At 51.1% G+C, this 22,045-nt stretch overlaps 8 protein-coding genes across 8 annotated transcripts; 5 read left to right on the forward strand and 3 right to left on the reverse strand.

Moving 5' to 3' along the window:
- Window positions 1-557: 557 nt before the first annotated feature.
- GCG54_00014588 (uncharacterized protein) lies at window positions 558-3,809 on the forward strand (the record flags this gene model as incomplete). Its single annotated transcript, XM_045414413.1, has 9 exons — window positions 558-587; window positions 678-1,206; window positions 1,276-1,431; window positions 1,488-1,783; window positions 2,712-2,744; window positions 2,807-3,016; window positions 3,077-3,374; window positions 3,448-3,600; window positions 3,667-3,809. 9 exons carry the CDS (start codon window positions 558-560, stop codon window positions 3,807-3,809), a joined length of 1,848 nt encoding a protein of 615 aa, XP_045270991.1.
- A 4,978-nt stretch (window positions 3,810-8,787) lies between these two features.
- GCG54_00014589 (uncharacterized protein) lies at window positions 8,788-9,259 on the reverse strand (the record flags this gene model as incomplete). Its single annotated transcript, XM_045414414.1, has 3 exons — window positions 8,788-8,841; window positions 8,903-9,155; window positions 9,216-9,259. 3 exons carry the CDS (start codon window positions 9,257-9,259, stop codon window positions 8,788-8,790), a joined length of 351 nt encoding a protein of 116 aa, XP_045270992.1.
- Window positions 9,260-10,230: 971 nt separating this feature from the next.
- GCG54_00014590 (uncharacterized protein) lies at window positions 10,231-11,150 on the forward strand (the record flags this gene model as incomplete). Its single annotated transcript, XM_045414415.1, has 3 exons — window positions 10,231-10,396; window positions 10,449-10,986; window positions 11,039-11,150. The coding sequence occupies 3 exons, from the start codon at window positions 10,231-10,233 to the stop codon at window positions 11,148-11,150; spliced, it is 816 nt and encodes a 271-aa protein (XP_045270993.1).
- Window positions 11,151-12,149: 999 nt separating this feature from the next.
- On the forward strand, window positions 12,150-13,356 carry GCG54_00014591 (uncharacterized protein; the record flags this gene model as incomplete). The annotated part of the gene is made up of 3 exons (XM_045414416.1): window positions 12,150-12,189; window positions 12,259-12,810; window positions 12,878-13,356. 3 exons carry the CDS (start codon window positions 12,150-12,152, stop codon window positions 13,354-13,356), a joined length of 1,071 nt encoding a protein of 356 aa, XP_045270994.1.
- Window positions 13,357-14,312: 956 nt separating this feature from the next.
- GCG54_00014592 (L-asparaginase 2) lies at window positions 14,313-15,515 on the forward strand (the record flags this gene model as incomplete). Its single annotated transcript, XM_045414417.1, has 1 exon — window positions 14,313-15,515. The coding sequence occupies one exon, from the start codon at window positions 14,313-14,315 to the stop codon at window positions 15,513-15,515; it is 1,203 nt and encodes a 400-aa protein (XP_045270995.1).
- A 1,649-nt stretch (window positions 15,516-17,164) lies between these two features.
- GCG54_00014593 (uncharacterized protein) lies at window positions 17,165-18,148 on the reverse strand (the record flags this gene model as incomplete). Its single annotated transcript, XM_045414418.1, has 3 exons — window positions 17,165-17,237; window positions 17,318-17,907; window positions 17,960-18,148. The coding sequence occupies 3 exons, from the start codon at window positions 18,146-18,148 to the stop codon at window positions 17,165-17,167; spliced, it is 852 nt and encodes a 283-aa protein (XP_045270996.1).
- A 964-nt stretch (window positions 18,149-19,112) lies between these two features.
- GCG54_00014594 (uncharacterized protein) lies at window positions 19,113-20,227 on the forward strand (the record flags this gene model as incomplete). The annotated part of the gene is made up of 3 exons (XM_045414419.1): window positions 19,113-19,810; window positions 19,881-20,029; window positions 20,088-20,227. The coding sequence occupies 3 exons, from the start codon at window positions 19,113-19,115 to the stop codon at window positions 20,225-20,227; spliced, it is 987 nt and encodes a 328-aa protein (XP_045270997.1).
- Window positions 20,228-20,566: 339 nt separating this feature from the next.
- Window positions 20,567-21,670, reverse strand: GCG54_00014595 (uncharacterized protein; the record flags this gene model as incomplete). Its single annotated transcript, XM_045414420.1, has 5 exons — window positions 20,567-20,782; window positions 20,905-20,985; window positions 21,035-21,180; window positions 21,236-21,358; window positions 21,421-21,670. The coding sequence occupies 5 exons, from the start codon at window positions 21,668-21,670 to the stop codon at window positions 20,567-20,569; spliced, it is 816 nt and encodes a 271-aa protein (XP_045270998.1).
- Between the last annotated feature and the right edge of the window lie 375 nt (window positions 21,671-22,045).

Here is a 22,045-nt window from a genome sequence, read left to right on the forward strand (position 1 = left end):
GCGGCCCCAGTATTAGATGACTGCATTTGGTCCATCACCCCTTGTTCCAAGATGGACATAACGTGATTTCGCACTTCGTACCTTCAACTTCTTGGTCCAGACGCTGTTCTTCCGTGATTCGCGACCCGGCTCGATCCTTTGGATTTGCAGCCGCTCAATTTCCATGATCGCTCTACCAATGAGCACCAACGAGCAGATAAACTCTATTGCCACCCCCTGGCGGCACGAGTCCTTCGCTTGACCAACGCCGGCATCATCCCAGGTCGGTTCCAAGTGTCCGTACCTGCAGTTCTGCAGCTCTTAGCCTGAGACAGTCGATGAAGCCCCCAAAACTAGATGTATCCAATGTTATACCTAAGCGATGCCATCAGTTGTGAAGACGGCGTTCGCCCGAGGTGCCGACTAGCCATGCCGTTGAAAAGTTAAATCCAAACGTACTCGCTAGGAGTTTCTTCTGTTTACCAGTTCAGCTCATATATCTCCAATGTGCCATCCGACCTTGATACCTGTTTTCTGAGCACATTGTCGACACCCTCTGAGTCCGAAGGCCGCCCATCATGGCGGGTGTCGCAAAAGAGGCCGTTGTGGTAAGTCAGCCCTATCCACACTCCGCACGTGCATCCCCAGATCTGCGTGTTTGCTACAGTGTTTGCTTGCTAACACGAGACACGGGCCAGCCCATCGAGGCCACTCTTCTGAGCCTAGCTATCGTCTTCGTCTTTGCTCGTCTTTTTCTCCGACTTGTCCGACAGCGTCAAAAGCTCACTCTCAGCGATTGGATCCTGATTGCGTCTCTATGCGATGCCATTGCCCTGTTCACAACCGATGCGATGGCGTACAACCTGGGTGGCATGGACGAGTACGACCCAAAAGCACCGGAGCCACCCGTGGCAGACCAAATCAAGTTGATGAAGGTTTCATTCGCGGGCAACTACTTTTACGACACCGGCATTTACATCCCCAAGTTGGCCATGTTAGCATTCTACTTCAAGCTCATCCCCAAAACGATGCCACTGCTGCGGAAGGCTCTCTACGGAGTCAGCGCTCTGACGTTGACATTCGCTGTAACAACGTGTTTCTTGGACACCTTTTGGTGTGGTCCAAATGTGTCAGTCAATTGGGATCTCAAGGGTACTTGCAGTACTTTTGATTCCAAGGACGTCTTTCGGATTGATTGGGTCTTGAACTTCATATCAGATCTCCTGAGTAAGTCGCCATGATCTCCGCCTGTGTGCGACATTCTTGTGTGTCCAGTCACTGACAAAACAATAACAGTTTTTGCGATCCCGTTTCCCCTCCTACATGGCCTTCAACTTAGCAGGCGCTACATCATCGGTTTGATTGCCACGTTCTCGACTGGTATCATCACAATCGGAGCAAGCGTAGGCCGTTTTGCTACCGTGGAATCCATCAAAGCGTGGACCAATGTTTGTAAGTTGTCAACAAGCAGGAGAACATGCCGAGCTCTTGTGCTGACATGGAATCAGACGTGCTGTCCATGACTGAGGTATCAGCCGCCATTCTGGTCGTGTCCTTGCCTGCACTCAAATCGCTCCTCCACCGTCGGGGGCTCAGCACATCAAAGTACGGGACAGCCCAGTCAGGCTCTGCGGGTTTGGGATACAGCAAGCATCCAACGGCCAATACCCACATCAAGCTTTCATCGGGAAGAGATCCGTACATGGCAACAACTCGCGTGGCCGCCGAAAACGAATCTGGGAGTGAGGTGGAACTCAACACTTTCAAGCGATCGGATGTGATATACAAGTCGGAACGAGTTAGCGTAACCTATCAGCGACGCGAGGATGGAGAAGGAGATGAAGCCAAGGCCGGACCCAGATACTAGTTAATCACGCGTGAAGGATCTTGATGGTCTGAGAATCATTTGAGGACCTGGAGTCCGATGGGAAGAACAAAGTTTCTGCGAGGTACCGAATACAAAATCATTTGCAAGAGTGGAGAAAGCTGTATGCTTTGGTGAACTTTTGCAGACGCTCTGCGCGAGAGACGGAACCAACAGGATGACCAACAGGGGGCCAAAAAGCGCGAGGCCTGGAGCTACAGCATGCGGGAATCGCCCGGGCCCGCCGGTCCGAACGGAAGAGAACCGAACGACCAATGGCCGGCTTTCTTTGTGTGGGAAACGATGCCCAATTCAGGCTCGCTTCGACCGCGTATCTGCGAATATGCGGCACAGTCGCGCAGAGAAATTGGGCAATCCTACCTCAACCCGTAAACCTACAGATATTAGAAACCAACGACCTTGTCCTGACACACCAGAGGGGCGAAAAAAAAGAATAAGAAATAAAAAAGGGTCCTGGGCTGATTTATGCACCAACGGGTGGCGCTCTTTCGTGCAGAATCTGCAGAGTTACTGGTGCGCCTGCCGATGTTGGCGAGATGCTCGCCATCAACGGTCGCAACAGTCGATTAAGCCTCCCCGGTCTCCGCCTGCCCCTTGTTGCAGACTCAACCTTGCCAAATCCTCGGCGCATCCAACCGAGAAGAGTCGTTGTGATCCTGGGCCAATAGAATATCTTCCATGCATAGCATGCTGACAGAGCTTTCCGACATTCACCGTGGGCGGACATTTTCTCCGTGGCGTTATATGGGATCGCAGTCCCGCCTGTCTCAAAACTCTGACAGCAGTGGTACTCGCATTGTCAAGTTTCTTTTCCTCTTCGTCCGTGATTTGAGGCATATCAGACAAGATGGCGTACTTCATCGACGGAAAGGACTGCATGGTAAGCTGACCTGACCCAAGTGATTGACCAAAGTTTTACACATCCTAACCACACGCATCCAGATATCCGAATGGATTCTGCTGGCGGTTTCCTATGTATTCGTTGGCCTCCGCGTCTACGCCCGCCTCTTTCGTCTCCGTGAGAAGCTGGCGGTATCGGACTGGATTCTGATCCTGTCGGCGATCAACGCTCTCGGTCTTATCATTTGCGACACCCTGACCTACCAAATGGGTGTTCTAGACGATTGGGCCCCATCTGTTGCGTTGTCCAAAGTAGGTTCTTACGAGCTACCGGATTACCTACGCTTTTAACAATGCTGACGTTTGGTGGAGATCTCCTTCGCCTCCAACTACTTTTACGATGTCGGAATGGGTTTCCCGAAGATGAGCATGCTGGCGTTCTACTGGGCTTATTTCCCCGCCGACACTAGCCCCATCATGCGCAAGGCCCTTTGGGGCATCACTGCCTTCGTCGGCATCTCTTACATGGCAATTCTCTGGGATGATACCTTCTTCTGCGGCAGGGATGTCTCCATTCAGTGGTCGCAGGAGGACGGTGCTTGCAGCGTCTTTTACGCGCCCGAGCCTTTCATCCTCAACTTTACGCTGAACCTTGCCTGCTACCTCGCAGGTAAGCAAGTTTCATTCTCTGTTTTCAGGAAATCTTCGGGGCATACCTGGATACTGACCAGAAATTCGTTTAGTCTACGCTCTCCCACTTGCACTCTTGATCCAGGGTGTTTTGCCAGCCTCGAAGGGTCTCACCCTGACATTCGGCCTCGGTACCTTGACCATCTTCACTACCATTGTTCGTTTCATCACGCTGAAGGTTGGCACTGGTCAGGAGAACCTTGTTTGTAAGTGGACTGTGGCGTCAGAAATGTCTTCTATCTTTCAACATTCGCCTAACAATTGTACAACAGACCCCATGAGCATGGTGGAGATGACTCTTGCCATCACCGTTGTTGCCCTTCCCGGATTGAAGCCTTTGATCGATCGTTCTTCGAAGCGAGAGTCCTCCGTAGATACCGTCGAGGTCACGAACCAGGACAAGACGTTTTCATGAAAAGCCATGTGACAAGAAACGACCGATTGCGATACTTAGAAGGGGGCCTCTGATTTGAGAATCAGTGGCTAGACCAAAGACGTGCATGTTTTGTTGTCACAGACGCAAAGTTTATGCCTTGGCTATGTAAACTTATATATGGGCTACTTTGAAGGCTGAGGAAAACCTTAGTCGGCATGATAGTTACCCGTACGCCAAATGGCATTTCACAAGCGTTAGATAGTGGAGAGCAAATAGTGAAATTTTAATATTCCCTCTAGAGCGTCTAATGCTCAGTCGTGAGTCGTGACAGGGGATGTTTTCGTTGTCAACGGTGTAGTTGAAATCATTTATCGACAAATCCCTAAGAGTAGACGGTTGTTGGTTTGCCAAACGAGGTCAAATATTATTGACATTGACACCACGAGATGCTTTGCGTAGATTCTTCTACAATTTGTACGGGTTCAATGGGTTGATTTGTCTTTTTTGTTTTTTCCCTTGAAGAGACTGAATTCCATCTAGGCTGAATACCCATCGCCTAATGACAAGTTCTTTATCATATCACCACTACCCCCAAGGAAGTATTTCAATTTCTTTAAACACTTCTTATGCTGCCCTTACTCTAATTTCCCTTTCTGATATCTGATTTTCGCCCTTATCGGTCTCTCTGGACATGGCTTCAGACAGCCGACTCTATCCGGCCGGTCCGACGGTCTCCCGAGTCCGGAGCTGGTCCCACTTCGAATTCGGCCAGCCCCCGGTGCCGAGTGAAGTCCAAGACCTACCGGCTGCCGCAGATGGCAAACGGCAATATCGACAGACCTACGCTGTATAGTTTTCATGGAAGGGAATAGGTACAGAAGAGCATGAGCTACACTGCGACTTTGTTGGCACCATGGTCCATGCTTTGTATTCGCCATTACAAGTATTGAAACCCACGATGTAGACATTTGCGCTGAGCGTTCTTACTTCTCCTACCGCTGCTTTACCACAACTCGACTTACAATAGTATTCAAAAAGACTACTTGCTAAGTACGATCCTTATTACGACCCTACGATCTTGGTCACATCATTGTGTACACGCCATGCCAGAACCTCCGGTAAATCCTCATATTTTTACGAAATCAATAAATATGACCCAATACTTCCATGCAAGGGCATCCAGTTACAGCGTATGTCCATCACGTCGGGACGACTTAAACCGGAAGTCGAGGCGGCAACATCTTCAATGGCTACACACAAAATAGGCCGGTGACACGACTCAACTTACCGTAGCCTTCTTCGGGAGACTTCGGCACGCCGACTGCTTTTCGGGCTATCATGCACGCCGAAAGCTTCATCCCAAATATCTCTCTTCTCCTGGCTGGCATCTAGGGGGCTGGGCAGACGCCTCCAGACCTGCGAGCGAGAAATTCTCCGCTAGTAGGGTGAGATGTCTTTCTTGCCATCGCGTACTAAGACTCATTTCAACTATGTTCTATTTGCGATTTAAACATCCTCGTTATCAAAAAAGTACACGTGATGAACCCATGATGTCTGACCAGCTCTACAGCCTGGTTAAGCTGACTCGCCATAATGATATTGCTGGTCACGGTGCGGCCTCGTGCGAATATAAGACCGAAGTAGGATCATAGCGCGTATTATTCCGCCGCGATTGCTATCACAGTGATGATCTATACTTTACTGGTCAACAAGAAGTAATTAGGCGCAGTCTTCCCGGCTAGGACAGGGTCTTCGTACACTGACCGAACGTTCCAGCCATTCGGTCCCGCCCCAGAGGTTCTAGACGCCTGGTACATCATATGATCCGCCATTAACCTTTTCGGGCAGCAGATCCGATTTACGCCTAGCTTCTGGATATCTTTCCGTTAAAGGATGAAGAGGAAGCATCTCATAGATTGAAACGGGCGCATTTGAGAACCTCACTGTCCATCTCGACAAGGATAGCTGACTGTGGCTCGGGCTTTGTGGGTGCACGGCCACAGAGGCGCTCGCTCTGTCCCCGGGACCCTAGACATGAGGAGCCCCAAAGGAGCCGCATCTGAGTCATGGCTTCGGAGCAAAGTGGGATGAGCAAAAGGACCATATACTTTATACTACCTAGTCGGGTCCAATTTGAATCTGGGGTTGCCAGCACAGTGGGTTGGATGGTATCATCCTTTGTTATGGATACGAGGCTGGCATATGTGGCGACCCCAGAGCACGTGTATGCGATTCTTGACTCAGTGGGGGTTCCCACATAGCTACTGTGCAGTACACAGCAAAATGGACCAGCAGGCAGAAGATTAGGATATCATATCTCAAGTCTAGTCACCTGAAGTGATGTTTAGTAGATACCCACCTATCTGCGTGCTTCACCGCTTGATGTGGCGAAAGTAGATCACATCGCTCTTGGGAATGCAGATATTGCATTTTGCTAGAACTGGTATAGACTTCGTGGTAGCGGCAAAAATACCATGATTTGCTCTTGAATGCCTTTAATGTGGACTTGGCGGCATTTTACCCTGGCGAGTGATTTTACAAAATGTTGAATGCGTTGATGTTAGTCATGATGCTCGCATTCGCCATTCTGCAGCGGAGCTAGACGGAGGTACGCTCTCTTTGTCGCTTATAGTACCTGGAGGCTGAGAGCCTGGACCGTCTGTCCCAACAATCACGGCAAGTATTCGTGTTTTCCGATCTCCGTTGAAGTGCGCGGTCCACTGGAAGCACGTGTCGTAATCATCCTGAACCAAGTCCCAGACGGTGGGCACATGGCTCCATTGGAGCCCTCCATCACAAGATACAGCAGACAGAATCCAATGCCCAACTCTCCATCGACGGGGGAGTTGAAGCCGAGCACGGTGCTTAAGCAGGTCCGACGAGAAGCTTACCTGGTGGCACTGCAAATGACAACAGTCTGTGACAATAAGCTCCCGTTACCCCATCTTGGGAGTTGGATGTGGTCCCGACCCATCAAGCCGCCCACTTCACGACTCGCGATGCCTGCTTTCACCGCCGGTGGCCAGAGTAGTCGGAGTCGAAATCGGCTGACAGAATATGATGAGGCGCAAGATGCTGCTTCGGAGAGATTCCCGGAAATGTATATCCAGAAAGTCAATGTAGGTCCCGCGGAAAACGCACCCTCCAGGTAATCCACTTGCTGCCGACACAAGTACGGATCGTTGCGGGGTTATGAGGTTACCCAGGTAGTGGCAAGATAACCAATGACATCTACCATCGTCATCACGGTTTTGGAACATTACTGGACATGAAACTATTGCAGGGAGATTGTGAGCAAGATAGATGGCACAGTCTAGGGTTCCGAGGACTCGGAAAAGGCACGAACGGCTTGTTCAGCGCTTCTGCGAGGGTGCCCAAAAGGGATACCTTGTGTAAACTTAATCAAAAGTTTTGCGTGTACAGGGGTGCTCCCAACTGTGAACCGTTGGAGCTGAAATAAACAAGTCAATCCTGATTGGTGGAGGAAATTAGGATCACCTGTGGGCTCCAGCGAGCCCCAGGTGTTGTTAATTCACCATGGAGACAAAGCGGAAGTTTCCTGCCCAAGGTTTTGAGTTTATGCCATCGGGCTCTCAATTCGAAACCATTTTGTCTGCCATTTCCCTTATCATGTCCATAGGTGTCCTGGAGCCCCAAGCTGAGCAGATGTTTACGTTTACCCGAGTAAACAAGCTTTGGTAAGTCTGCCCGCGCTGTAGAGCATTCTGAAATGCCTGTCGAAGTAGGACTTGGCATGTTAAGCTTATCTAGATTGTTGTTCCCGCTGATCAAGAGCCTCACCCCTTCGGCTGTTGGTTCCTGAACAGCTTAGCCGTCGCTGCACATCGGTCTGGAACATCTATTTCTAGCCCGAAGGCCTAGCCTGACAGCCGCACTAATCGGACGAAGTCTCATTGTCTGTGGATATCTGCGCACTTGGGCTGAGCTCGACGTTGCACTGAACCTCCTCTGAAAGAGAGATCAGCTGGGGCCTACCCGAAGCATGGTTGAACGTCAGCGAGTTCATTAGCTGAATTGACATGGGGCATGCCTGAAAACTTAATTGCCGTGTACCCGACGTTAGCTGAAGCCCTGTAGGGTGCACTTTGGCAGGGCGTAAGTAACCCTTCAGCCCAGGGGGTCACTGGACTCGCCCCCAGCCCCGTTCCGCATGGCATGACTAGTGCGCCGTTGAATATCTTTCCGTTTGTGATTTACACTCCAGGGTAAATGGGCAGAAACCGGCAATATCCTCGCTGAATCGTTATTGCTGGACTGCTGGCAGCCAATGTCGGCATTTGAGAATATGACAGACTGTTTCACCGTGCCAAGAGTCTGGCATCTGGGCACGTGGGCAAGGGGAACTGTTGGAATGGGCTCCGAAGTCGTTGTTCTGGTGTCATCTGGAGTCTGAAGGCCCACCCCCGCGGATGCCAATTCTGGGCGGAAGTGGCAAGGCTTGGCCACTGTAGCGGCAGCCCACAGCGCTGCATGGGAGTGCGACGTTGGAGTGGTATTGCTGTGCAGCTCGCTTTGGGGGCCACGGAGCAGGTTGATGATTACAGGTCATGGGATAGCGCGACTTCACAGGTTTTAGAAGAGAATTGCAGAACTTGGTGAAGATTGAATGAAGAAGCACATTGAAGTCGAATTAAGATATGGACTTTGTTTGGATAGAAACGCCGGCGCATTTGCAACTGCCGAGTCATCTTTTTGCCTTTCGCTACTGCACAGGCTGACAGCCAAAACCCTGGTGACGACATGTAAAAGTTGGCTTGTGCGGCAACAATAAACTCTAAGTTATTATGCATCAAGATAAAGTACAGTGAAGTCCCGAAAGTCAAAAATAAAGGTGTAGTTGAACGGCAATTGATTGTTTCGTCGAAGTAAATACAGTAAAAGTGAATATCTACGTCCAGAAGAGAATCCAACCACACTCCCATGGTATCAAGCATTTGCATCCATTAAAACCATTCCAAAATTATTCCGCCTGCGGCTTCGAGCAGCTTCACGTCTCTTAGTTCGCCTCAGCTCCCTGGGAGCCACACTTCTTCTCGCAGTAGTAGGTCATCTGTAGTAAGGCTACAGTTAGCGCTTGTTTTCCTACAACGAAAGGCTATTCCATCACATACCTCGTCACCACCAATATGCCAGCCGCCAGAGGTGCACTGAAGGCCATCGAAAGTGCAGTCAGGGCACTTGTCCCACTGCTTATTGCCGGTGTTGCGGTTCTTGTAGTAGCCACAGGCGCACTGGGTGCCGGTAGTGTCGATCTCATAGTCCTTGTAGGAGCCATAGGTGATGCCGTAAGGAGTTCCGTTACCAGTGCTGCCGTACGTTCTGCTCTTGACGCAGACAGCCGCGCTGTGGAGCTTGGCGAAAGCACTGAAGTAAAGTCAGTACAACCGTGAACCATGAGGGAGCTCGCGTGGAGGTGGAACATACACGGTGGTAAGAACCGCAAAAGTGGCGAGCGTGGAGATCTGCATATTGGATTTGCGTCGGGAAAACAAAGGTAGAGCCTTGTGTGTAGACGGGAAGACTGAGTCAAGTGGAAGGGATGATGTGGACAAGAAGGTTTGATGAGTGGTTTGAGTAGAGTCGAACGGAACGGCGAAACCGAGTGTTGAAATAAATCTTCGGTTTGGGAAGTAAGACTTGAGATCGAGAGGTATTCGCCTAGGAACCCTGATAATGGCATCTCGTAATGACTCTATCGTGTACTCTTTCCTCTTTGAGGCGTGGGCAATCTATTGGATACCGGCTATCGAAAACATTACTCGTTGGTCACGGCGTTGAATCCCGCAATTTTAGTGGCATTTGGGGGTGATGATAATCGTGCTGTCACCTTGGGAGTTCATTGAGGCCTCTATCTCAAGGAGGTTGACCGACCACCAAGTCACTCTCGTGACGGCTGCTGAGTCGTGCGGTATGGGGGCTGCTAGGCCCAATTAAGAAAGTAGGTCATCGACGTCTGAGGTCGGTGCTCCAACCAACGACGACACGAGGCTGATCATTTCTGAGCGGCATCGCAACGAAGGCTCGCTGGACGGTTTGTCGGGATGGGGTCCAAGTATGGAGAAGATCGGCCCCTGAATATACCAGGAAGGGATCTCAAATCTGCCTGGGTTGGTCCACCCAACGAACAAGGTCCAGGGTGACCCATTCTACGGGGACAGGCTTGTAGGGAACATGCTTGACTAGTGACCGACACTCGGATGAACGCAACCTCAACTCCAGACGATCCAGGCGGAGGCAAGCGGGCGGGCGCGCCACATTGTTGATCATTGATGTGACTGCTGAAGCTTATCTCTTGAGTCGGAAACACCAGGTCGTGATACTCGTGCAAATATCTATAAAACCTCTGGAGAATCCCGCCAAGTATTGTCTATTCCTCATCACTCTCATCCTCATCCACTCAAGCCTCTCCGGTCTCAGACATCCCTTCAATTTGCCCAACATGGTTTCTACTCGCATGATCGCCCTCCTCTCGGCCTTCGCTGCTGCAGTCAGCGCCGCGCCCGCTCCCATCCTCGCCGAGCAGGATCCCGCTCTCAACATTACCGAGACCCTCGACCGTAACCTCCGCAATGGAGAGATGGTTGTCTTCGGAAAGGATGGCAAGAGTAAGCATGCCTCAACCACCAGGATTGAATCGTACTGACTTTGCTTTTACAGCCGCCATCATTACTCAGGACACTTGGAACCTTCTTCTGAAGGTCGAGGGTATTGAGGCCGAGACTCCCGAGATCGACCACGACTACCTCAAGGCTGGCGAGGGTCTTGCGGAGATCCCCGTCAACCACACCGACGTCGCCCTCGGCAAGCGTGACTGCAACGCCAACTACCAGTTCGTCGTCGACAAGCAGATGCGCTTTGTCGACTGGGACGTGCAGATGTCCCCTGTCGTCATCGGTGCTGGCAGCAAGGGCATCGACATCACCATCTCCAAGTCCTACGCGGTTTCCAACGGTGTCACGGCTGGTGGTTCTTTCGACATCAGCAAGCTCATTGAGAAGCTTGGTCTCACTTTCAAGGTTGACTACTCTCGCACCTGGACCACCACTCAGGGCTACCTCATCCGTGGCACTGTCGACCCTGGCTACACTGGTGTCGTTATCACCCGCCCCTGGACCAACCGCAAGTACGGCCGCACCTTCCAGGGCTGCGTTGGCGCGCTTAAGCAGACTGGTACTTTCATGGCCGACTCTCACGAGTAAGTTTCGACCTATTTCCACTAATTAAACTCGAGTTAACAACATCTTCAGGGATGGCTCTTACGAGGGTGTGACCTGGGTTGGCGGCGCCATCACTGCCTGCATCAAGAAGCAGAGCTCCATCCCTCTGTCTCGCTGCAACGGCAGCGGCAACTTCCGATAAACGGCTTCATGCTGTACTTGAATGTCTCAAGCCTGGGGAGGTAGATCATACCCGCAGGCATCCGAGCTACATCTGCAACGACATCTTCCATCGCGGTTCGCAGCGCGGAGCCACGGCGCATTATGAGCAAATTGGGAATGAGGGAACGTGGATACCCATACAAACTTTGTAAACAATTCTTCTACTGTATTTAGTTTTGGTGCGATGAACATAACATAACACCGGCCGTCCAGGCCTTAATCAATTTAAGTGGTACCCAAATCCTCTTTTTTACCTACTTCATGCAAATCATTCATCTCGTGAAGTATTTGTATCTCATAAACAGGTCAACAACCTAGTAGGAGGTTTCAATTCTCAGGGAATCACTGCTGATAGCTTGGGTGTGATACTCGAGTCCACTAAATATGTGCCATTCAGCTCCGAAGGTCCTGCTACTATTAATTCATGGACAATGTCCGCCGTCACCGCACTCTTAAACGAACTCACAGTCAAGCTTACACGTATACTTGGTAAATAGTATGCGGCATGGCAAAGACACAGATCAACAAAGGGTGGGCATGTGCTGGAATGAGACTGGATTCGTGTTGAAAACACAGTTGATTTACTTCTGAAGTATCATCTAGGTACTTAATTTTGAACTCCCAATTGTTGGTCAACTTCCCCCGATGACTGTGCATCTCAGATGAACACTTGAAACCATGCTATTCTTCATCAGAAAACCGCGGGAAGAGGGTGTCTTATTTTACTTCGGGCCTCGCAGATCAATCTGCCGACTTAGACGGCGTACTCGGGCCCCACTCCTGAGGGCCCACTTCGGGCCCGAAGGCCGGCCCGTCAGGAACCGAGGGAAAAAATAAAATAAAAATAAAACAGGGTTCCGATCGACGCGAACGCGTCTAGAGCGCGACAACTTACAGAACCACGAACTTGCCTGTCGCATCTCCAAGCACCACATTCCATTGTCACCAAAAAGTGATTCTCTGTCCAAGCGCAGCAAACATGCCTCGAGGCAGACCCCGCTCAAAGCTCTCTGAGCAAGGTAAGTCTGCCAGGACTCACCGTCACTAATCCATCTTATCAGGTTCACCGCTAAATCTTCAAGATACAGATTTCCCATACGAAACGATCAAGAAAATTGTCGGCCATACCATCGACCCCGAGACTGCCCTCGTGACCCTCATTGCACTCTCAAAAGGCAACCGGATTGACGTGTCCGAATGGGACATCCAAGAACATCTTCCTGGGCTCCTCTACGAATACTGGGCTAGCTTCAAGGGCCAGACACGTCAAGACGTCCTCAAAATTGGCGAGCTTTACCACCCCTACAGACTTCTCAAACACCGTCGCGTTCGCGGACAGTGGCAAGTGCTCGTACAGTGGCTCGGCTACTCGGCCGAAGGCGAGGATGTCTCGTGGGAGCCCGCGAACAAGATTCGCGTCGACGCGCCAGACGTGTTGATCGATTATTGCGGTTATGTAGATGATGACAATGTCAAGGCTGCACTTCTCGGCCACTTGCGCATGGAGGAGTCTGTGGCGGAGGCACAGGAAGTTAAGCCCGCAGTCGAGGCTGTTGCGACACCTGCCAAGCTCAGCGCGAAGCGCAAGCGTGAGAGTCTCGCCGAGCAGTCCGAGGCCACGAGCGACAAACGTCGACGTTGTAAGTTTCTCGGGCCCTTGTTTTGCTTTTTCACCGTGCTTGAATAGTTGCTGATGATACCGAATAGCGTCCAGATACGAGTCGACGCCCGCCACGAAGACTCCCGCAACCAAATCGTCCGCCACAAAGCGCAGACAATCACAACCCCCTGCTGAAGCTGCCCAGGCGACCCCGAAATCCACGCGGCGACAGTCCAAGATACTCCCAAGCGACGATGCCACCCTCATCGCGTCGCCACAGCTTCCAGCGCGCCGAAAGAGCACACGCGCGTCCTCTGTTGCACCTACCTCCAACCAGACCCAACGTCTCAGCCCGGCGGACATCCCTCGGACGATGCTGTGGTTCATGGATGACTTCACCGTCGGCGACATGCAAAAGGTCTGCCGTTTTATCGACGAGCACTGCACGGGAAAACTCCGTCTGCCGCTGTACAGTGGCGGTGACTGGGACGGAAAGGCTGCGAGCGGACGTTGGGAGGACGTGTTTATGGTAAGCCCGTTGGGCCGCCTGGGCCGGTACGACAACGACGAGGAGAAGGAAGAATAAGTGAAGGTGTGTCGGTGTGGGGGTCTATTTCGGCGTTATGGGATGTGCGATGGCCTAGACACTTGTTCAGGCGAAAAACTGCTTCGATGGCCTCGGGCGCATGTTGTATCAGTTCCTACTTTTTAGACAAGGACGAAGTAGGTCCTCGACGAATTACGACTTTTGTTTGTTTCGTATGTTTTACTATGCTCTAGAACCCCAGTCTGAATTTTGACGGGTAGGCAATGCCTTTCGTTCTCCCACGGAGTCCTAGGCCCGCCTACCTTTATTCCTGCTCCCACTGCATCGGCCCAGTTTATCTCAGTCTCCAAGTTGTGTTTTCATTGGAAAGAGACGATTGCCGTGGTAGACCACCTCATCTTGGGACTGTATTTTCTTTGCTCCAGCCAAGTGGCAACATTCTCATACAGCAACATCTTTGGACACGTGCTCGTTGGCCCTTGGCTACTGAGTTACGTCCAATCCACTGGCTGAAGACACATGCGAAGCCGATGTTACTTGAGGACGCGTCTCCCGCCGCCCACAGTCCCACGAAAGGTCATCTTGCCAGGCGTGAACACACCCGTTTGTCGCACACGTTTCATGCGACAGAAAGGGGGCCAACAGGCGCACTGATTAGTTTGTTTCTGAGATACACGAGCCCGGTCTAATTTATTTGTCCTTTGTCCTCCCGAAGATAGCGCAATTGTGGCAAGTCTTCCGTCCTTCCGACGTTACGCAAGAAACCGCGGGATAGCACTGCGGCCAAATTACTTACGTAGCCGCTTTGATTCCCTCGTCAGACTAGGATGCTAAAAGCTCCCGTCATTTGGCGGGTACCATCTTTCCATGCACTTCCATCTGTCATTATTTACCCTCAAACATTGCGACAGTCCCTTCGAATCTTTTTTGGGGGTGAATTGCCTTGAAACGAGCTGCGGCCACTTCATTTAGCGGTGCGCAACAACAACTTCAACATGACAGTCCTCAGAAACATCACGTCTCGACGGCACCATGCAGCGAATCCTGCCAGATCATCACCTTACCCCTCAATCAAGGATAACCTTCATAGTCCAAATGACACACCTTCTACAACGCAGCCATCTGAAGGCCCAAGGACATCCTCTGGTGTCAAGAAGCTGACGAGAAGAATTGGTTTTATCTCCACTGGCGGCACAATCGCTTCCATCGCCATGGATGAATTCGACTTCACGGACTACAACGCTACAGACGAACGCGTTCCAGGCCAACAGATACTTGACCAGAGCGGAATCTCGGAGATATTCCATGGCGCTAAGCCGGTCATCCACGACTTCCAGCCTCCGATCGACAGCACCGCTATACAACCTCAAGACTGGTTCACGATCGCCCAGACATGCAGCACGATAGCTCAGAAGGGATGCCCGAAGGACAAGATCAATGGCATAGTCATTGGTCACGGGACTGCCAGTCTTGAAGAAACAGCCTGGGTTCTCTCCCTTGTTCTAGATTTGGACATCCCCGTTGTCGTCACTGGCTGTATGCGTCCGCTGAATGGGAAGTCCTCCGAAGCAGCTGCCAACCTGTTGGCAGCATTTCGAGTGGCGTCTCATGAATTTTCGAAGGCCAAGCACACGCATCCCAACAGTCCTGGCGTTTTTGTGGTAATAAATGATGAGATCCACTCTCCTCGGACCGTCACTAAGACGAATACTCTTCGCGTTGGAGCTTTCCAATCTCCATGGCGAGGGCCAATCGGATACGTCGATGGAGACACGGTCAACATCACGTCGCAGCTTCTAAGTTCTCCCAGCAACAAGTTCTCACCTGACCTGCTGCGTGATGAATTGCCTCGTGTGGACATTGTGTACAGTCATGTCGGTGCCGATGCAACCATGGTGAAAGCGTGTGTTGCTGCAGGTGCCAGGGGAATTGTGTCGGCCGGCTTTGGGCCAGGATTAGGCACACCGTCCGAGATTGCTGCATTTGGTGACGCAATTAAAGATTCCAACGGGCAGATTACTGTGGTCCAGTCGTCGAGGCTTGGAGCGGGAGTGGTTGTGGACAGCAAGCAGCACCGGAAGCTGGGCATTATCGCTGGGAATGATCTCAACCCCCAGAAAGCTCGCATTCTCTTGGCTCTGTGTCTTGCGAGTAATTGGACTCATGAGCAAATCAAGAGAGCTTTCGAACTTGTATAAACTCAGTGACGAGAAGCTAGATGCAGGAATTGGTCTTGAAACATTTAGACGCCAACTCAAAAGGACGATAGATCTCGATTGCGGGGAAATCTATGCTTAAGTATTATTCAACACCTCCTCTAGTCTATATTCCCGAACCCATGACACACTTAAATACATCGCAGAAGAAATAAATTGATCCAATATAGCGCTCTAGCCCCGTGCCATAAACTCCCCGTGACAAGATGCGCCTCCTTCAGGCAGACTGTTTCTCTGCCAGACGCTTGGCGACCTGTGATCTAGTTCCTTTGGCAGGTCCATCATATTCATCCCGAGCACGCTGTGATGTTGCCCATCGGAGGAAATGGCGATTGACAAAGGTCTTGAAAGCATTGTTACCGTTGGTCCAGGTTTCCGGCCAACACTCCTCATCAGAGTCACCCGCGGAGAGCTTTGCCATTTTCTTCGCTTCTGAGATAACGCCAGTGCTAACAAGGTTTATCAGCTCGTTGTTGGGGTCATTCAACTTTAGGTGAGAGATGAATCGCTCGACCTGACGAGCGCGCATGGCCTTGAGTGCGGCGTTGTTTCTAGGCATTGCGTAAGGTTGGAAGGTTATCTAATGTCATCTTGTCAGCATTTGCAATTAGGCGCAGGTCTTATTTCTTACTTACTGACGAGCTTTGACGGATGACTTTAAACCTTTCTTGATTGGGTGGTTGACGTGAAGTCTGAACAACTGTATGTTTGAGTTGCTCTTTTCTGTCGGTCTGATGAAAATGATATTGGCTGATTGTGTGTTTGTCTGGTTGTCTGGTTGATTGGTTGATTGGTTGATTGATTTGCTTGGTTAACTCGGATGAACAAGGCGAGGAGTCAAGACCATTTTATGTACATCGATCTTCATCAAAACTTTCGAGTTGACATTCACCCCCAACATCGTCTCTGCCTATTATCGTGAGATCGTATCAACACCTTTGTCACGTGAGACGAGGCCAAACACCTGGGTCTTTGAATCGAAATCGGACTCAAAAAGGTGGCCTCGGCCATTTTCAATTCTGAAAAGATGTCTGATTGATAGATACCCGCCCTCGTCAGATCTCACTTCCAATGATGCTCGACCAATATCTTTTCACAACTATCAGATTTTACGATCACATGGCCTTCGTTAACATTGAGCTCCATCGCAGGATAACGATTGGGCCGGCGCCGGCTTGAAACAAGGGCCCGTCGTGAGTGGTGACAGCTGAGGTAAGGTATCCTCCCAGCCGGATCCGACGACAATGCCTTACCTGTCAGCTGGTGCCCTGGTTGGAAACGTCTTCCCGTCTCATCGGCTACAATACCCTTAAACCCATGCGGATGACGCTACGCGAACTGGCCAGCGACCCTTGCGTTATCACCCCTCCCAGCGATCCTACTAGGGGCCGCAGTCACAATTCGCTCGGACGGATGGACCGTTTTCAGAAGTCATTGACCGAGAGTGTGGCTTTGTTTAAACGACTTGCTCCTGCCACAATTCCCTTCTGCGCCATCAAAGAAAGTTCAGTTCCTGCAGATCTGCCTCGTCTGATCCTTCACTGGCACCTTACTACCATGAGCTTTCCCGAACTTATATCCCATATCCCAAGCCTTAGACCCCAATTGTCCCTTTTTCTTCTTCCGAATTCTCAACGCTCGGGCTCTGGTATTTTTTTGCCCTGCTTCTCCTTTTCCTCCTCTTTTTTGGCATGCCACCACTGGCTGTTGATAGCGTAGACATTGTCGATAATGGTTCGGATATTACAGAATAAGTCTCCTCATCCTCCACCTTTCCGACATACATCCTCTCCATCTTCTCCTCCAAGGTGACCCCGAATTCCTGGACAGGTTTTGATGGAGCATCGACTCTTTCTGGACTCCAACTCTCTGGATCTGTCGGACTTTCTCTTTTTTGTTGAGCCAATTCATCGTTCTGCTCAGCTGTTGCAGTCACGTCTTGTTCTGGCTGGGGCTCTGGTTCAGGTTCTGGCTTTGGTGTTCTGAGTTCACTCCTGATGAGCTCAATCTCAATCACGACGCGACCCTCTTGACCAAACTTCTTTCTCATTCCATCGCCGTCGAAGTCATAGTATAGACCCCAAACGCCACTGTCCTCAAGGACGGCACAGAATCCTTCCCAGCCGCAGAAAGTAAGTCGGCGATCTTGACGGGTGCAGTCCCATGGCCCAGTTAGGTTGGCGTCTGCCACAGCACGAACACCAAATTGGAATGAGTAAGTGAGAGGGTCCATAAACACCCAGTTCATGATTGGTGCTTCAGGCGTGATGGTGGTCACCAGCCCCGCGTACCGAGAGTCGGGATAAGGGATGTAGTATCCCTCGAAGGGATGGCCAAAAGGGACATCGTGAGCGGTGCCAGTGTCAATGTAGAGCTGTTACATTGTCAGATCATCTGTCAAACTCTGTGGTGGGGAGGTCACTTACCCTGTCTCCGGACAGTACCACGCGCCGCCCCTCGAGATAAGGGCTGTACTGGGATGACTTGGGGCAATGGACAATAAGGTTGTTCTTCCGACTTCGATGCTCCTCCTTTCGGGACTTGGCCATGGAGGCTTTGATACCCTCATGGGCACCGACGGCCGTGCCGAAGCTGACTAGGAGTGACAGAACCATCCCCACTTGAGCGTCTCAATGATTTGCAAGGTACGCTTGACAACGAGAATCGAAAGATAAAAAACGGCCCATGGGAAGCTCTCGATGAGCGCCTGAATCAATGCGACAAGGGCAGGTGAGCGCGAGAAATGTGTTTGTTTTCTTGTCAAGTGATGGTTCTCGTCGAGCAACGTGTCTCTTTTGCTTTGACGGGTGGATTGTGAGGGTCGTTGAATATCGGCTCAGACGACGTGGCAATGGGGGTTTACTGTGGTAACGATGGTTTCGGGGGGATCTTCAACCCCGTTAAGTCAGGGTGTTGCTTGAGTCGTTTCACCCTTTTGAAACTTCCATAAGATCAGAACAGACGTTGAATAAGTTGAAGATTATCGACTGATGTTTGTGGGACGCGCCGGCAGGCACCTGGTAGATGTGCCAAATGCTACTGCAGTGGGGGAGAAATCGGATTTCGATGGGCTCATTTGCAAAATGTCAGATGCGATTCCCATGTTGCAGATCTTTGAGGACCCCTGATCGATGCCATTGAAACTCCCCGGCATAAGGGTTGCTGACATGGGTATGGTGGGCACACGACCCTTGCCGAGCCTCCCATGAAGACACTCTGAGACACAGACGAGCCCCGATGCAACCAAAAAACGTTCTATCTACTCAGTCGAATCGTACCACGCTGGCCAATTTTCAGATGTTCTGGAAACGCGACCGTTATCCGCATGAGCGAGAGTCGTTGGTCGGTGTGGTCTGGCCAAGTCTGACAAAACACAGCACGCAAAATTCGATCCGAGCGGCTGGTTTCAACATCGGACGATGTCAGTTGGCTCTCCAGAGCCGCCTCTGCTCCTGTTGCAAGTTTGTCTAGGATGGACGGACGGAGAAGAATGATAGCATCAACTATCTATACCGGGTTCTTTCGGCCGCGCTCGCATTCGAAGCTTAAAGCTCCTCATGTTCCCCCTCCAACTTGAAGATGGCTAAGCAGGCCGAACAACCACAACAATCGCAACCTCTCAACACCGCAACAGATCAACATAAAAAGCAAAAGTCCGTGGGAACAGGTTCCCCGATCGCCACGATATCCTCAAAGTTCGAACTTCCTCCTCAGCAGCAGCAGCCACCAATTCCCAAGAGACCAGGCCACGCATCCCGAGCTTCTAGCACGTCGTCAAAGCGCCTCTCTGCATCAGCTGCATCAATCCCTGCCGAGACCCCTGCAAAACCGGCCCCGTCCCAAACTCCTACTCCAACACCTCCTCCACCCGAAGACAGTTCTGCTGCGCCAGGAGCTCTCAGAAGATCCCTCTCATTCAAGCTACCCATCCGAGTCTCAACCGACAATAATAACTTTCCTCCCGCCAACAGCGGAAATCGTTCTCGAGCTTCTTCTCTTCCTCAAGAATCCGAATCACCAGTTGATAAAAAACGCCATTCCGTACAACGCTCTCTCTCTTCTTTGACCTCTATCGTCGAAGCCAACAACGCATCGAAAGACCTCGAAGTCCCTCAAGCCAAAAGCCCCAAACCCTCACCAAAGTCACCATCCAAGCAGTTCTTGTTAGAACGAGGTCTTCTTAATCCCGAAGAACTCGACGAAGCCAGCTCACCCGAAGAACTCCAAACTTCTCTCCAAGACCAAGTCGTCCGATTCCTTACCACAATGTCTTCTCCGTAAGTAAAACCCCGCCAGCTTCTCCCAACATCTTGGCATGCGGATCGCTCATGCATTCAGTGCCTCCAGCCAAAAGACCGACGCCGCTGAGCAGCAGCGTGCTCCCGCCTACCCTACCTCCTACCCTCCCAACAATGGTCAGCTCGGACGCAGCATGCCCCAGCCTGGCTTGCCTGTCCCCATGCCCAACCTCTCTGGCAACGCCAACGGCCCCGTCGGTAAGCTTTCCCGCCTGCCCCTGGCACCGTTGCCAAGCATGCTAACATAAGCTTAAAGGCAACCTCCTGAAGGGCCCCGTCGACGACAAGGGTCAACTGACCAAGGCCGCTCTCATGGTCGGTATCAAGTTGGACTTGGAAGCCGAAGTCCACGTCACTGCCCGCGTACGCGGTGACATCCTGGTCGGTCTGTACTAAGATGATATCCACATGCATTTCTCTCTGCACATAACGGGTCTGTGAGCGTCGCGTTTTTGGCGATGATCAGCTATTGTTTTGGGGGCTTGCCAATGTAACCTAGAACCATTGTTTGATTTACCCTCGGGGATACGATGGCCGGCGCAAGATGGTCCACTGTTCACGGACATGGGATAAGCACATGCAATTTGATTTATTTGACAACAAAAATCTGGCGATGTATCGTAGCAGGATGAGACTCCCAATCAACTATAAGCATATCAAATTAGTTTTACCTCTGCCAAATCTAACCCGCCCTCAATTCTAACCACCTAGTATTTGATCGTTCTGCATAATTATTCATCTATGATGCCCATGCCCTCCCTTCGAGTCCGACTTCTCGACCATGATCTGCCGCTCCTTGGCCCATCCCACAATACGATCGTATTTGGGGCATCTATGTTGTGAGTCAAAATCCGGCTGCGTGCCTTTGGCGCCCTTCGTGTGCAAAAATGGTGTAACGTCGGCGGCGCACTGCAATCGGATTCTCAACGCCTCAATGCAGTGATCAACATGCTGGAAGAAATCAGAATTGCCGAGGAATCTTAGACACAGGAGCACAAGTCTCAGAAAGTCTGATGCGCGCGCAGTGGACTCTTCTTGGCAGACCTGCCAAACGGGGTATCTAGGCGACTCACCGCTAGGACAAGCTCGGGACTTCCGTGAAACGCTGGATCGTTGCTGTAGTCGTACTCGTCTTTGTGTGCATATTGTCTCACCTTTGGATCTCAGTCGGCGTCAATATTGGTGGGAAAGACATTATCTTACAAGATTGAGGCAGTGAAGGTTGTGAAAAACTTCAAGCCCCGCCAGGAGATTTCCAGACTCGGTACGGGCCCAGGGATCTCCCCCAACGCCACCAGAGGACTTATTCATGGAGGACAAGTATGAGTCTGGCAAGTCGAAAGAGCCATCTATTTTTCCTTAGTCGGTGGCCACAGCTGCCATGAGCCCGCATGGTGAACTTACAATACCACAACTCTTTCCATTTCGCCTCCAGTTCAGGTGTCGGCTTACCCTTGTATGGGCTTGGCTTCCAGAAAGCGTTGTCGAATTGGACTTCCTCGTACTCCAAGACATCGTGAACTGGTGCTAATTTCGGGTTTAGCTATAAGACACTATGAAACCATTGGTGGCGTTTAGTTGTGACATACATGGAACATTGAGTTGCTTCACGCATTGTCGGTCTGTTGGTGGCTTGGGATGCAAATGAATCCACACAGAAAGACCCAAAAAGATGCAACTGGCAACGAACAAGGAGGTAGCAAACTTGTCGCGCAAGTTCATTCTAGATGAGCCGCCGCGAGGGTACATTATTGGCTTGTCGCCATCCGAGAGAAACCCCTCTAGTTCAGGCCCCGCGGCATCTTTCGCTTCGGTTAAGGGGAAGTATCTTCCCGCCATTTTGATGGATTGGTCTTGGTTGAGAGACTCGGGACAAGAGGTCAAGAATCGATGAGAAGTCGTCTCGGGGTTTCTCAAGTCCCAGAACATGGAAACAAGATAAGGAATCTTCCGAAAGGTCTGGACGGGCCAGAGATGACAAGCAAGGGCAACCCGACCCAACATGACTCGCTATCACGATATGGAGCTTGGGGATTCCAGCGCGTTCTACGGTTCCGGGTCACTATACGAGCATACTATGTGAAATTGATTACTCCTTTGATTTGCATGTCCAATTGAGCTGGGGTGTCGCCGGCATTCCGCTTTCCGACCCCCATTCACCCGGCTCTGAGCTCATTCAACCCTTACCCGAACCTGACTCGACAGCTTGATACG

Source organism: Colletotrichum gloeosporioides (genome assembly GCF_011800055.1).
Source record: "Colletotrichum gloeosporioides strain Lc1 chromosome Unknown consensus_6, whole genome shotgun sequence".
NCBI classification, from domain to species: Eukaryota; Fungi; Ascomycota; class Sordariomycetes; order Glomerellales; family Glomerellaceae; genus Colletotrichum; species Colletotrichum gloeosporioides.